The sequence below is a fragment of the Antechinus flavipes genome, chromosome 4 (genome assembly GCF_016432865.1).
Source record: "Antechinus flavipes isolate AdamAnt ecotype Samford, QLD, Australia chromosome 4, AdamAnt_v2, whole genome shotgun sequence".
Classification (NCBI taxonomy): Eukaryota; Metazoa; Chordata; class Mammalia; order Dasyuromorphia; family Dasyuridae; genus Antechinus; species Antechinus flavipes.
Genome location: NC_067401.1, coordinates 338,160,271 through 338,174,266, shown reverse-complemented (window position 1 = coordinate 338,174,266; position 13,996 = coordinate 338,160,271). Strand labels below are relative to the sequence as shown.

Genomic DNA, 13,996 nt, shown 5'->3' with positions numbered 1-13,996 from the left:
TAGGGCAGCTAGATGACATAATGAGAGGAAGATCTGGACTCAGGTTTTACTAGCTGTATAACCACATGTACCCATCCTTGCCTCCGTTTCTTCATCTATAACATAGGAATAATAATATTCCCAGGATTATTACAAAGATCAAATGAGTTAGTAACTGTAAAGTGCATGGCACAGTGCCTGGCACATAGTAAGAACGATATAACTGTTATTTGTTATAGTTGTTGTTGTTGTTGTTATTCCTATTATTTCTTAATGGTAGAGAAATAGAGACTCAGAGAAGCTATATGATTTGCTAGTGGTCACACACTAATTAGATTCTATAGAAATACTTGAATCCAGGTCTCCCTAATTCCAAATTCAGTATTCTATCCACTATGTCACCCTGACTATCCTGTAACTGCATGTGCTAGGCACTTAATAAATGTTCACTAAACTGAATTTAAAAATAAGGTAAATGATTAGATCCTTTGTTATTGATAACCACATTTTCCAGTCTTAATTTTGTAGATTCTGTACAATATAAAATGTGAAATAGTGATGATTGTCAGATTAAATGTTGATCAAATTTCAAATACTGGTCTGTAATTCAGGGGATTTCTCACATATCTGATTCTGCCATATCCTATCACTACTTAATACTTAAGAACTCTTTCCTGATCCAAAAGTCCTCATAGCATATATATATATATATATATATATTTTTTTAAATTTGAGTGAGATAGATCCCTGGCCATTCATTTGCTCTCCTCAGCTTCTCCCCATTAAAAAAATAACAATAGCAAAATCTTTATGCGTAGTCAAAATATTCATAGTCAAGCAAAACAAATGCCCAAATTGGTCATATAGAAAAATGTATGCAGTTTTCTGCTTTGAGTCATTCCCACCCTTTCAGGAGATAGGAAGCCTGCTTCATTATTGGGCCCCTTGAATCATGGTTGATCATTGCATTGATCAACATTCTTTAGTCTGTTAAAGTTGCTTGATTTTACAATGGTGTTCTTGTACAAATTGTTCTGTTTATTCCACTCTTGTTCTTATAAGTTTGTACAAGTCTCCATGTTTCTGTGGTACAATAGTATTTTGTTATATTCATATACCTTCATATTCAGCCATTTCCCAAGTAATTGGCACTCTTAAAATCTAAATAAATATTCATTCTATTTTTAAGTAATTTTTCAGATTTCTTATGACCAATATTTGATTTAATTTATGAAGACCAAATCATACTAAACTACTCTTCTAGTTTTAGGTACCAAAGAAACACATCCCAGAGAGAAAACAGCAATATTAAAAAGATTAATAATGTTCACTGGTTAAGAATCTACAAATGTTGGGTTTGAGTTTTGACTCTGTCATTAAACCTTAAAGAAAAAAAGATCCGACAAAAACTTTCCATTAAAAGCCAGAAATGATGGCATTTATTAAAAAAAAAATTAATAGTTGAATTTAGAATTCTGCATAACTCCAAAATGGTATCATTAGAGGTAGACTGAGGATTTAGTGTTTTTCAGTTTGTTTTACACACACACACACAAAAAAAAAAAATTCTGACAATTAATAATTAATTTATCTCCATTCATTCAGTGAATCCTGGCCGCAAGACAATAACTCATGCTGTACTAAGTCCAGCCCAGCAAAGAACTGTGGGATTGACTAAAGATGAGGACAGAAGTCTCCCTTCACAGAACATCCAGAAACCCGCAAGGAAACAGCTGCTCTCATCAGCTAATGCAGACAAAAGTAACCATTCAGAGTCTCAGGGACCAAAGAATCAAATGAATGTTTTAATACCAGGTAAGGACTTATTGTCCCTGCTTTAAAAAAAAAATTTTTTACATATAAATTTATAATTATCAGCAGACACAAACTTTTCAATATACAAAGAACAAGAAAAGAATTGTATAAGAAACGGAATTTCTGTTACCTACAGTTTTTAAAGTATATCTTAAATTTAACAAGGGAATGATAGAACCATGCTATTTGTTATGTCCCTTTTTGAGCTTCTTTTTGTATCCTTTTCTGCATTTGCCCAAAATATTTTATTAATTTTTCCCATTTCTATCACTCCGCAGTCCCAAACAGAAACTCTCCCTTATAACTAAGTATAGTTAAGCTCAGTAAATCAACACATTGGTCATGCCTGAAATTTTGTATCTCATTCAGCCCCACCTCAGCTCTTCATTTTCTCTGAACTCATTGTAATTTTATTTCTAATGGCATAATAATATTCCATTGTGCAGAGTTGTGCAGCCATTCCCCAAATGGCAGGCACCCCTTATCCTTCTAGTTCTTAGCTATAATAAAAAGTACTGCTATAAGTACTTTGATATGCATGAATCCTTTCCCTATATCTTTGTTCTTCTGAATAAGGTTTATATTCAATCAGTGAACATATACAATTTTATTTTGGGGGGAAGGGTCAAAAATTGTTGAGTTTTTCTTTTTTTGCTTTGGATAAATCTTGAAATTCACAATTGTTTGTACTTAGTTAATAGAAATTAGACTATAGTTGAATTCAGGAATTCAGGAAGATTAATCTTCTTGATACTAAGCCCTAACATTCTTTCCACTGCACCATCTTGCTGCCCCACAACTTAATATTACTTAGCATTTGAACAGAGTAGAATAATAGTCTTACAATTTAAAGGTAATTTTAAAGTTCCACAGTTCTAAATCCCTGCTCTCTAATACATCCAGCCTCTCTCTTTAAAATGTCTAGTGACTATAAGTTCACTCTCTTATAAGGCTATTCATGCCATTTTAAAATAAATTAGTTCAAAAAATTGCTAAAAGTTATAACTTATGTCATAGGTATAGGTGTCCCCAAAGCAGGAAGTAAAAGAAGTTATCAGTATATAATATGAATTGCGTATAGGATAAATAGCTTATTCCTTTCTTTTTAAAATTTATTTTATTCTGAACTTATTTAGAAATAAAACAAGCATTTTGATAACACAGTAGAAATGGAAAAAAGATGATTTTACATGTAATTGCAAAGCTATTATATACTACTTGCTATTTCTTTTAAATATATAATATGAATCAGAAATGGGAGAAATACTTTCTCCCTGCACACAGAAGGAATGCTAAAAACAAGAAATTTAGAAGTATGAATTAACAGGACAATTAAACAGGATTCAGTTTGAATAAATTTACATTTAGGAAACAGGATTAAACAAATTAAAAGGATTCAATAACTTAACTTTTAACTACTGTTATAATCTTCTGGAAGATTGATACTTAAGTGTGTCAAAACATAAAGTAGTAATAAGTATTGTGGATTAGGCATTTTACATTGTGCTTCTGCTTAGCACTGGCCCTCCTATCCAGATTGTTAAAGTAGTTACAAGGTACCAAACCAATGCCTCCATTCAATTCTGAGTTTCATGGTAACAGCCATCTCAATATACTCATTCACAAGAGATCAGAAAAGGAAAAAAACAAAACAAAAACACAGAAAGAGCAAAGGAAGTTATGAACCTAGTGCAAATTCACCTTGTGTATGTAACCCGCTGTGTCAGTTGCCATATAGACAAGGTCATCCTGATATCCATCTTTCTCTACCCTCACTAGAGTCATATGAATCACTACCAAATGACTCCTCAGGATTTGCAAAATCCTTTCAGCTCTAGGCAACCACTTATCCAGAAGAAGCCAGAACGTTTATTATCTCCAAAAGCCCCCAAGCAATAAGTGCTCAAGTCCTTGGAGTCCCTAGAAATTTCCAGGGGAGTTCTGGGTGCACATTTATAAGAAAAGAGACTAACTCAGACCCTTCTACGTTATGGTCCTATGAACTAACATATACTGGCATTTTTCTCTATTTCATTTTATCCATCTCCTTGTCAAATGATTATATAAATATCTTCCTCAAGTTTTCTCTACATGGATGATTCATTTCAAATCTGTGCTTATGCCTCAGAAAAATTTGATTTTCCCAATAGTTTCGTCAGTTATAAAATTAGGGAACTGGCAAGATCTCAATGGTCTCATTCAGCTCAAAAGTTTTGTGATTGTATAAAAAAATTTGTCTATTTATACTATTCAAATATCATGATACTGCCAAAAAATTCTGCCTTTTGTTAGTGTTTCAATTAATATAATGGTTTCATCGTTCAAGAATACGAACTGTACCATTTCTGCTCATATTTATAAATGTATTCATCATTATTCATGTTAAGTATAAATTTTTTAACCCTCTTTAGAGATTAAAGTGGCTTAGAAAATATATACATTGAATATAGAACATCCTTTTGTTGTTGTTTTTGGATATGAGGTTTTTTATTTGTTTGGGTTTTTGGGTTTTTGTAAACTGAGATCATAGACTCTTTCTCTCTGAATCTTAAAGCCAGAAGTCATTTTAGAGGTTATTAAGGCCAGGATCCTTATTTTATAGATGAACAAAGTGAGACTTACATAAATTAAGCTATTTTTGCATCCTGAGTACTGCTTGTCTTGGGCAACTGCATCTGAATAATGGCATTTTCATAAACATTAGGGTTTATTTTCATCAGTTTTATAAATACAAAAGGGTACACATCAAAGATGTTTACAGGGGGAAAAGAGGAAGCAGAATCTTTTTTTAAGTCAGTAAAGAAAATATTAAATATATATAAATATTAAATAAATACAATATCCATATTCATACTATCTCCTAATTCTCTACTTGGAGCACACAGAAGATATTGTAATTTCTGTATGTGTCAATCGCATGTGAAGGAATACTACCAAAAAAACTGCTAACATGATATTAACCTGTGTTAACATAATATGGAAGATGATAATCTATTCTGATCAGACCCATTTACATAATATTAGTGTTTAGTATTATACCACTTTTAGGAAAGGTTCTTAACTAACATTTGCCCAGAGAAAGATGCCCAGGAAAGAACTAAAAATGTGCATAGGATTTGTTGAAGGAACTGAAGATATTTGGCTTGGAAAATTTAGGGGAAATATCATTTTGTTGTTATTGTCAAGTCATTTCTTAGTCATATATGACTCAATGACACCATTTGGGATTTTCTTGACAAAGATATTGGAATAGTTTGCCCTTTTCTTCTCCAGTTAATTTTACAGATGAGGAAACTGAGGAAAACAGGGCTAAGTAACTTGCCCAGGGTCACAAATTTAGTATCTGAAGCCAGATTTGAACTCATGAAAATGAGTTTTTCTGACTCCCAGCCCAGAACTCTCTCAACTCCACTACATAGCTACTCTTGCTGATGTCATAGCAGCCTATAAACATATGAAAAACTGGCATATCGAACAGAGATTATACTTGTTCTGGGGTTAGAGAACAGATTTGAGAATAATGAGTAGAAGTTGCAGAGAGGCAATTTTCAGAGGTTGTAAATAACATCATTTCAACAGAACTGTTATTAAGAATGCAGGTGGTTCTCCCTCCATGGGTGACCATTTGTCAGGAATTTGGGGCAAGGCATCTGGTTAAGGGATATCTTCCAACTCTGAGACTCCGTAATTCTGCAATATGACCTTAGTTGTTCACTTGCCAACTCAATTCATTCTTTTTTTCTACAATGAATGCCAAAACTTTTATATACAAAGCTTAGGGATACTTTTGAGTACAAATGACAAGGCTTGAATTTCAAAATTCCTTTACAAAGTTAGGGAAGGGAAAAACTTACAGAATAGAAATACTAAATCAAATGCACATTACATTTGAACTTCCTCACAATAAATCTGTAAGGTAAGTATTGCAAGCATTGTTATCCTTTATCCTCATTTTATAGATTAGGAAATTGAGGCCAAAAAGTTTAAGTGATTTAATCATGGCCACACATCCAATAAGTGTAATTTAGGGAATTTGAAGCTACATCTCTCCTGATCCCAAGACAAATATTACAGAACTATTTCTACATTAAGCTAGCTCTCACTAAATATATTATGGTTTAAAACCCTTAGATTGTTACTGTTTAATTTAATTATTTAATGGTAAATCTTCATTTGAAGATCATCAGTCTGCTCCCCACGCTACCTAATTAAGTAGAATTCTGAGATGTGGGTTGATCATCAATCCCAATTACTCTAATGTAATAAATGAAGAAGCTATACCTACGTTTAAAAATTAAAAGTAAAGTATCCTGGTAATAGTAATTTGTTTTCTCTTTTGATCCATTTCTCTGAATGACTAGGTATAAGGTGAAGGTTGGTAGATTCAAAGATCATTTTATTATAGAATCTGAAAGTTGATACAGCCATTAAAGTTTCAGTGTCAATTTGGAAGTCAGTTGTGCCCTAGGAATTTGTTCTTGGTCTGGTACTATTTAATATTTTTATCAGAAAATTTGACGAAAAAAGAAAAGGCATACTTACTAATGAAATAAAGCTAAACCCTGGATCACAGAGTCAGGATCCAAAATAATCTTGTCAAGGTAGAACACTGGGCCAAATTTGTTTAAAAAAAAAAAAAGAAAGAAAGAAATACAATAGGGGAAAATATAAATACAATCTTCTACTTGGGTTCAAAAGATCAGTTTCATAAATGTCATATCATGGAGGCATAATTAGATATTAGCTCATCTGAAAAAGATTTGGGGGCTTTAGTGGACTGCAAGTACAAATACATCAATGTTATATGCTATGTGTCTATACACTCAGAGAGAATACACATACACATATAAGACATAAGTGTTAAATAGCAGCCAAGAAAAATGAATGAGATTTTAAACTGCCTTAAGAGAATTTTTTCAGGACTAAATTAATGGTCATCTCTCTATATTCTGCCTTAGTCATACCATGGTTTTTTTTTGTTGTTTTGTTTTTTTTGCTGAGGCAATTGGGGTTAAGTGACTTGCCTGGGGTCACACAGCTAGGAAGTGTTAAGTATCTGAGATCACATTTGAACTCAGGTCCTCCTGACTTCAGGGTTGGTGTTCTATCCACTGCACCAACTAGCTGCCCCATCATACCATATCTTAAGTGTTATACTATGACAGATCTAGAGGACTCAAGATAAAATATGCTTCTTAGCTCCTGAGGCACTCAGAATACAGATCACTTTTTTGTTTGTTTTTCACACTGAAAATGCAGGAATTTGTCTTGTTTGACTTTATATGTTTTTAAAGGAATTTTGGTGATTCTAGTTTTCTCAGTGAAGAGGTGGGAGAGGGGAAAATGTGAATCTAAAAATTTCAAAAATTAAATGAGAAAAAAATAAAGTATTGTGTTCAGACCAGGATACCACTTTTAAAAAGGATATTAATGTTATATGGAGCAGCTGCAAGGAAGGATTTCAGGTCTATTCTATATAGGGATCTTTTGAAGAAACTGGCAATATTTAGTATGAAGGAGAGAGGATACCTAATAGATACCTAATAACTGAGCTATCTCAAATGGAAAGTACATTAGACATACCTCAAGCAACATAAGGGAAAATACCAAAATGACAGAATTTAGCTTTGGCATAAGGAAAAACTTCTTAATAATTAAAGCTGTACAGAAGTGATAGAATTGGATGCTTTGAGAGAATATAGGTTATTTCTTTATAAAAAGTCTTGCAGCCAAGTATTTGGCTCTGTATTTTGCAGGAAGGGTCCTTGATCAGATACAGACATAATTAAATAGTTTCCTTTCAATTCTGAAATTCTGGGATTCTGATTCTGGGAGCTCAGATGCTATCTATTCTAACCAGTATCTCCTGGTTATTATATATACATATATACAATATGCCCAACAAATGACCTGAAAAGCCTTGGAGAGTCTTAGATCTGTCTCAAGAAATTAGGTATTTTTCTTTCGTTTATTGGTATATGTACAGCATAAATACCAGAAAATCTGAGAGCATAAATTAAAAGTAAAATAAAGTTCTATTGTTACTAGATAAAGCCCTTTGATTGTCTAGGCTGTCTTGTGTTTACTCTCTGTGAAAAGGCAGGACTTCACTGTATAGCAGTAGATGCCACATATTATATAGTCTGTGTCATTAACTCTTTTTATCTGACCCGATCAAGGGAAAAGAAACCTGATCACTGAGACAACTAGGATCCATTTTATATATACACAAAATTGACACTTTTTTCATTTGTAACTTGATTAACTTTGTCCTTTTCAAATGCAATTCTATATAACCTTATTTAAGAGATTGAGACAAAATTTATATGTTGAGTGGCAAATTCTTTCTAAGTTTCATTAGTTCAGCTGTTTAACAGCATAAAAGCAAAGTTTCTTAGTTCAGGATCTGTGTTTTGCTTTGGAAACCTTAAAGTGCTATAAACTCTAGCCTAAGAATAAAACTCCAGGCTGTTTATTTTTAATGTTTTGGTAATTGGATTTCAATTTATCACTGTGTATTTTATATATTTAAAACATTAAGAAGGGATGAGGGCTTTTCCAGACTGCCTAGAAGGTCTATGACACAGAAAAGTACTAAAACTTAGAGGCAATAAGAGTAAATTACATACCATGCATATGGCTTAAGAGAGTTCATCCTGACAAGATAGTTTGTCCATTGTATATTTTTTGCAACTTAATTAGCTATAAGATTTTGTCCGTTCATTCTTATCATCATAGTTTCCTGTTCTCTTGTCAATAAATTATAGTTATATAGTTGTGTGTGTATGTATGTGTGTTATTTCTGAGAAAGGAAGATTTAACTTACAGGAATTTGACAAACACTTTGTGGTGCTCATAATTCCTGATTTAAAGTATTGGAATTATTGTCTCTCCATTTTAGCAAAAAAGCATTTTAGTTCTCAAGGAGATAAATGACCAAATCAAAACCAATTCATTTATCACTGTGAAAGAAATTGATTTTTTTTTTGCTAAAAGAAAGACAGTCTTTTCCCAAGTTTGTTTTAAGGAAAGTGCACATCATATTCTGTTAAGATCTAAGCATCATATTCTAACTTATTGATAATGTGTTGTGAACAATTGTAATTTAATCAATCATAATCAACAGGTGCCAATATTAGGCATTTACTGCTTTGCATAACTCAACTCTGGGCTCTAAGGAGTAGAAAGCAAAATGAGTTCTTGTTTTCTCTGAATTTAAAAATAATTTATCATAAGAATTTATCACTTTTCAGGGTGAGAGGTGGAAAGCCATTTTTGTTTCTAATGAAGAGATAGTAAGATTCACTGATTCATCCCTTGTTTTGGGACAAAATGATGCTTTCATTTTGTCAAAAAACAGAATGTCACCAGCATTCTGATGCCATAAAAAGATAACTCTATAAATAGCCTTGTAGATAAGCCCCCCAAAATTTATCAAAATTGTTAGACTTTTATTGGTTGCTCTCTTCCCCTGAGGGCACATTGGTAATAAAATTAATTCAATAAAAGTCTTACAAGTAGTCTATTAGAAGGCAGGTCAATGGTGCAGTGCATAGAGTGCTGGGCTTATTGTTAGGAAAACCTGAGTTCAAATATGACCTTAGATGAGATTAAATAAGACCAGCTGTGAGATTCTGAAGCAAGTTACTTGATCCTAAGTTTCTTTGTCAATAAAATTGGAATGAGAATAGCACTTATTTCCCAAGGTGATTATGAGGATAAAAATGAAATAATATTTGGAAGTTATTTTGCAAATCTTAAATAACTATATAAATATTAACTATAACACTGACTCTACACTCTGGTAAACTGGTAAACTATTTTTTAAAGCTGGCTAATACTAAAATATGATAACTAGTCAAAAGAACTTTTACCAGAAGTTATTTTACAATAAAACTCAAATAATATTTCCAGTACAATAAAACAATATGGTAATTAAGATTACTTGTACTAACTTAGCAAAAAAAAAAGTGCTATCTAAAGAGAGCACTTTCTTATTGATTTTATTGTTTTGAAATGTAACTTATCAATGAATGATGGTAGAACACACAGTGCTAAAAGTCAATACCATTATTTCTCATTTATTGTTGTCATTGAATCATTTCAGTCATGTCAAATTCTTCATGACCCTATTCAAGATTTTCTTTGCAAAAATTCTGGAATGGTTTATCATTTCCTTCTCCAGCTCATTTTACAGATGGAAACTGAGGCAAACAGGATTGAGTGACTTGCCTAGGAGCATACAGCCAGTAAACTGGGTTTGAATTCAGGAAGGTGGGTCTCCCTGACTTCAGTCCCAGTGCTCTGTTATCAGATTCTAATAAGAATAATCACATTGCCTGAAACCAACCTGTCGCTGAAAGGATAGAAGGAATTTTTGATGAAGAAAATTCCCCTCCCCAAATCAATGCACACCAGCAACTCCTTTATAACTTAGAAAGTTCTGAGTCATTGAGAAGTGATTTATTCAAGGTCACACAGCCAATATGTGTCAGAGGTGAGACTTGAAACCAGGACTTCCAAATACTAATTAGCCAGCTCTGGCCACTTTAGTACATTACCTATCAAAATCATAATCGCTGCTATCTTTGTAGTTGCTTTAAGATTTACAAATTGTTTTACACACATTATCTCATTTAATCTCTTTGGTCAATAAGGAGTCTAAAATTGTACTCAGTAATTCAGCCCAGAAATCCTGTCTCAGTCAAGTGCAGGTTACCATCAATTATTTTAGTGTGACATTGCGATGGTCAAGGGTATTTCAATGTTGCTTGAATTACTTCTTTGTGGTTATAAAGAAAATGGAAACACTTTACTTCAAGAATCCAGTTTTTACTCATTCATGCAGTTACTGATGGAATAAGTAGATTGTAAATTCCTTGAGGGAAGAGAGATGTGTCTCACTCCCTCTTTTGTACCTTCCTTGGGGCTAATCCAGATAGCTGGTGCTCAGAAAATATTGGGTGAATTCCTTAGGGGCAGCCTGTGACTAGGAAAAAGAGGGAAAGTACTTCTATGTCTTTACAATTATTCTTTCCAAATGGGGTAAAGGGGATGAAATTCTTAGGAGCAAGAAGAAAGGGATGTGTGCTCAATCTGGAAAATCCATGTAAAAATGTTTGGTCTTCCCTTCCTACCAGAGAATTGTTATTATAGTATCAAAAGATAAAAAATGTTATTATACAATACTATTATATTTCTATGCTTTTTTAAAATTTCTAAATATTTTCTGTGTCATCTGCTGGCCTTTATGTGGCTTCTGCAAAACTCCCCCAAAAAAATCCCATTTAATTTCTCATGCTAACCTGAGATATATCAAAACCATGATGGGGAAAGTCTCGATGTAGAAAGGATAACTATATTTCTTCTAACAGAATCATCAGCCAAGCAAATTAGCAGCCACTGAAAAATGACCTTGGCACTTTTGTTTGTTTTTTGCTTATTCACCTTTAAAAGTATGACTGAAGCAAAGAAGCAAAATAATTGCCTTAAATTATTCTTTTTATTTGAGAACACAAAAAATAAATCTGGGACTTTGGTGAAGACAAAATAATTTACTTTTAGTAATATACATTAAAGAAAAGTTGAAGGCTAATTTAGGTCTGGGATATTTAGGTGAGCCAGAAGTTCTTCCATAAGAATGCCCTGTTTTCAACTTTGAAAAACTAAAGAACTCTGATAAACACAATGAATAATCCTGTGCTAGCATAGTACATAGTAGGTATTTAATAAATGTTTCTCATTTTGAAATACTCATTGATTCCAAAGGACCAGTACATTTTACCCACTTCCTGACAGAAAAGTGATGGATTCAGGGTGTAGAATGAGATATTTTTGGGACACAATAATGGAATTTGTTTTCCTTGACTATGCATATTTGTCATACAAGTTTTTCTTTTCTTTTTTCTTTTCCAGTGTGGGTGATGGGGTAGGAGGGAGAAAAAAATAGATTTTTTTGTTTATTGAAAATAAGTTTAATATCAAAAAAATGAAAAATAAAAAGAAAGATCTTTTTCATTTGGACCATATTGAAACTGTGCCTCCGTTATTCTGTACTTTTGCAGCTGATATTTTTTGAATCACCTATTTTCTGGGATCATCATCTCCAAAGTTTCCCAATGACCTCTGAATCACCACATCTGATAGTCTTTTCTCAGTCTTTATCCTTCTTGACTTCTTTACTGCATTTAAAACTGTTTACCATCCTCTCCTCCTTTATAATCTCTCTTCTCTGGGACTTTTTGGAATGTCTTCCATTGTAGTTCTACTCCTACATGTCTAATCACTCCTCTGGTTCCTATGCTGATTCATCAACCATATCACAAACACTCCTAAAATGTTAAAGGGAAGAGATGACAAACCAGGAAGATAACTCTAGCATTTGACTCATTTTTAATCTTTCTATCCCCAACAATTTCAAATACATCATAAGGGTTTTAATAAATGCTTGTGATTTGTTATCTATTTTTCTCCTGAGTGGGAAAATTAGGTAGTTAAGCCACCTTAAAAAAAATGAAAGAGTTATGAGAAATGCTTTGGTATTTTGGGGCTCTTGACTTTTATTCCTGTTCCATTATTTTAGAAAATAGAGCTTGTGGCCACAGCTGTGTGACCTCATTCACAATTCACTTTGGAAAGATAAGCAAAGAGTTCCATTGCAGGTTAACTCTTAGAAGGTAGTCCAGGACTGAGTTCCAAGGATCTACAGAGGATTCAGCAGTTTCAGATAATCCATCTGGCCTTCTGATTTATGAGATTTCTATAGCCTCTGTAGGATGTTTTTGCACATTACTGATTTCCATCTCCATAAAACCAGTTCTGCTTATATGCTCCTTTTATAAAGCTATTACTAAAATAAATGCTTAGGAGGATGCCCAAATATGAGTGTGAAAGTGAAAAGACGAACTCAGAGCCTCCCTAGTGTTGATGAGAGAACCATTTGGATTGAGCTCTCTATGAATAGGCAAGTCACTTAACTCCATTTTGCCTGTTTCCCTCATGTGTAAGTGGCAAGTTGTTCCAGTATCTTTGCCCAGAAAACCCTAAAAGCAATCACAAAGAACCAAGGAAACAGCTGAACAATAACAACAATAAAAATTGTCCTTTCCAGCTCTAAATCTGTGAATATGCTTTGCTATTTTCTTTGTACGCATTGTTATTTCCCTTGATAGGTCCCTGAGAGGTACCTTGGTATAGTGGACAAAGAACCTAGAATCAGCGTCTGAATCTAACTTCTAACTTTATCCAGGCCTCAGGGTTTGAATCTGACTCACTGTCTCTGTGACCCTGGGCAAATCACTTAAATTTGAAGTACTTTAAAAAACTCTCTAAGATTATAAATCCTGTTCGGAGTAAAAACATATACACCATAATCTCATTTATCTAGGTGAATCAGGACCAGAAATGATCCAAATATTTTTAAAAATCTCTATAATTATAATTTCCTCTTGCTGGATTCTGAAAATTAGAGGATTTAGATGAAAGATATTTAGCATCCAAAGATATTTCTTATAGTACTACAGATACTCTTTTTTGAATCAGTCTTACTTTTAACTTCCTGGTTGGTCTCTTAAAATCATAAGCTGGAGGCAGTTAGGTGGTGCAATAGATGGAGTATGAGTCCTGGAGTCACAAGGATCCTAGTTCAACTATGACCTCTGACACTTACTTGGTATGTGATCCTGGGCAAGTCATTTAATTCAGTTTGCCTCAAAAAAAAAAAAAAAAAAAAAAAAAAGCTTGATCTTACAAATTTAGAAGACTAATCCTCAAGAAAATATTATAAAATTATACAAATTTAGTATCAGAGATCACCTTGTATAAACCAGACTCATTCTACAATTAAGGAAATGAAAGTGCAAAGATTGGGAAGTGACTTTCAAGATCATAGAAGTAATAAATAGCACAGTCAGGATATGAACAAATCCAAAATTTTTCTGCTGAGCTTGTACCTGAATATAAATTCCCCTCAATAACATTTCCAATAAATGGCAATCCAGTCTCCTATTAGAGTCTTCAGTGTTGGAAGAACTACCCCTAGGAAGTTCATTCAACTTTTGGATAATTTTTAGAAAGTTTTACCTCATATGAATTTAAAATCTGCCTTTTTCAATGCCCACTTTGTGCTCTTACTTCTCTCCTCTGGAATAAATAGCCCAAATCTAATCTATTCTCCATGTGACAACCCTTCAGATATTTGAAG

General features: G+C 33.1%; 1 protein-coding gene across 2 annotated transcripts in view; it reads left to right on the top strand.

The window, feature by feature from the left end:
• The window catches only part of LRP11 (LDL receptor related protein 11), a 94,426-nt gene that overhangs the window by 65,757 nt on the left and 14,673 nt on the right, over positions 1-13,996 (top strand). For both annotated transcript variants that reach the window (XM_051997928.1, XM_051997927.1), the window contains exon 5: positions 1,585-1,794. In XM_051997928.1, the coding sequence (XP_051853888.1) occupies positions 1,585-1,794 (210 nt within the window). The remainder of the gene's footprint in view (positions 1-1,584; positions 1,795-13,996) is intronic.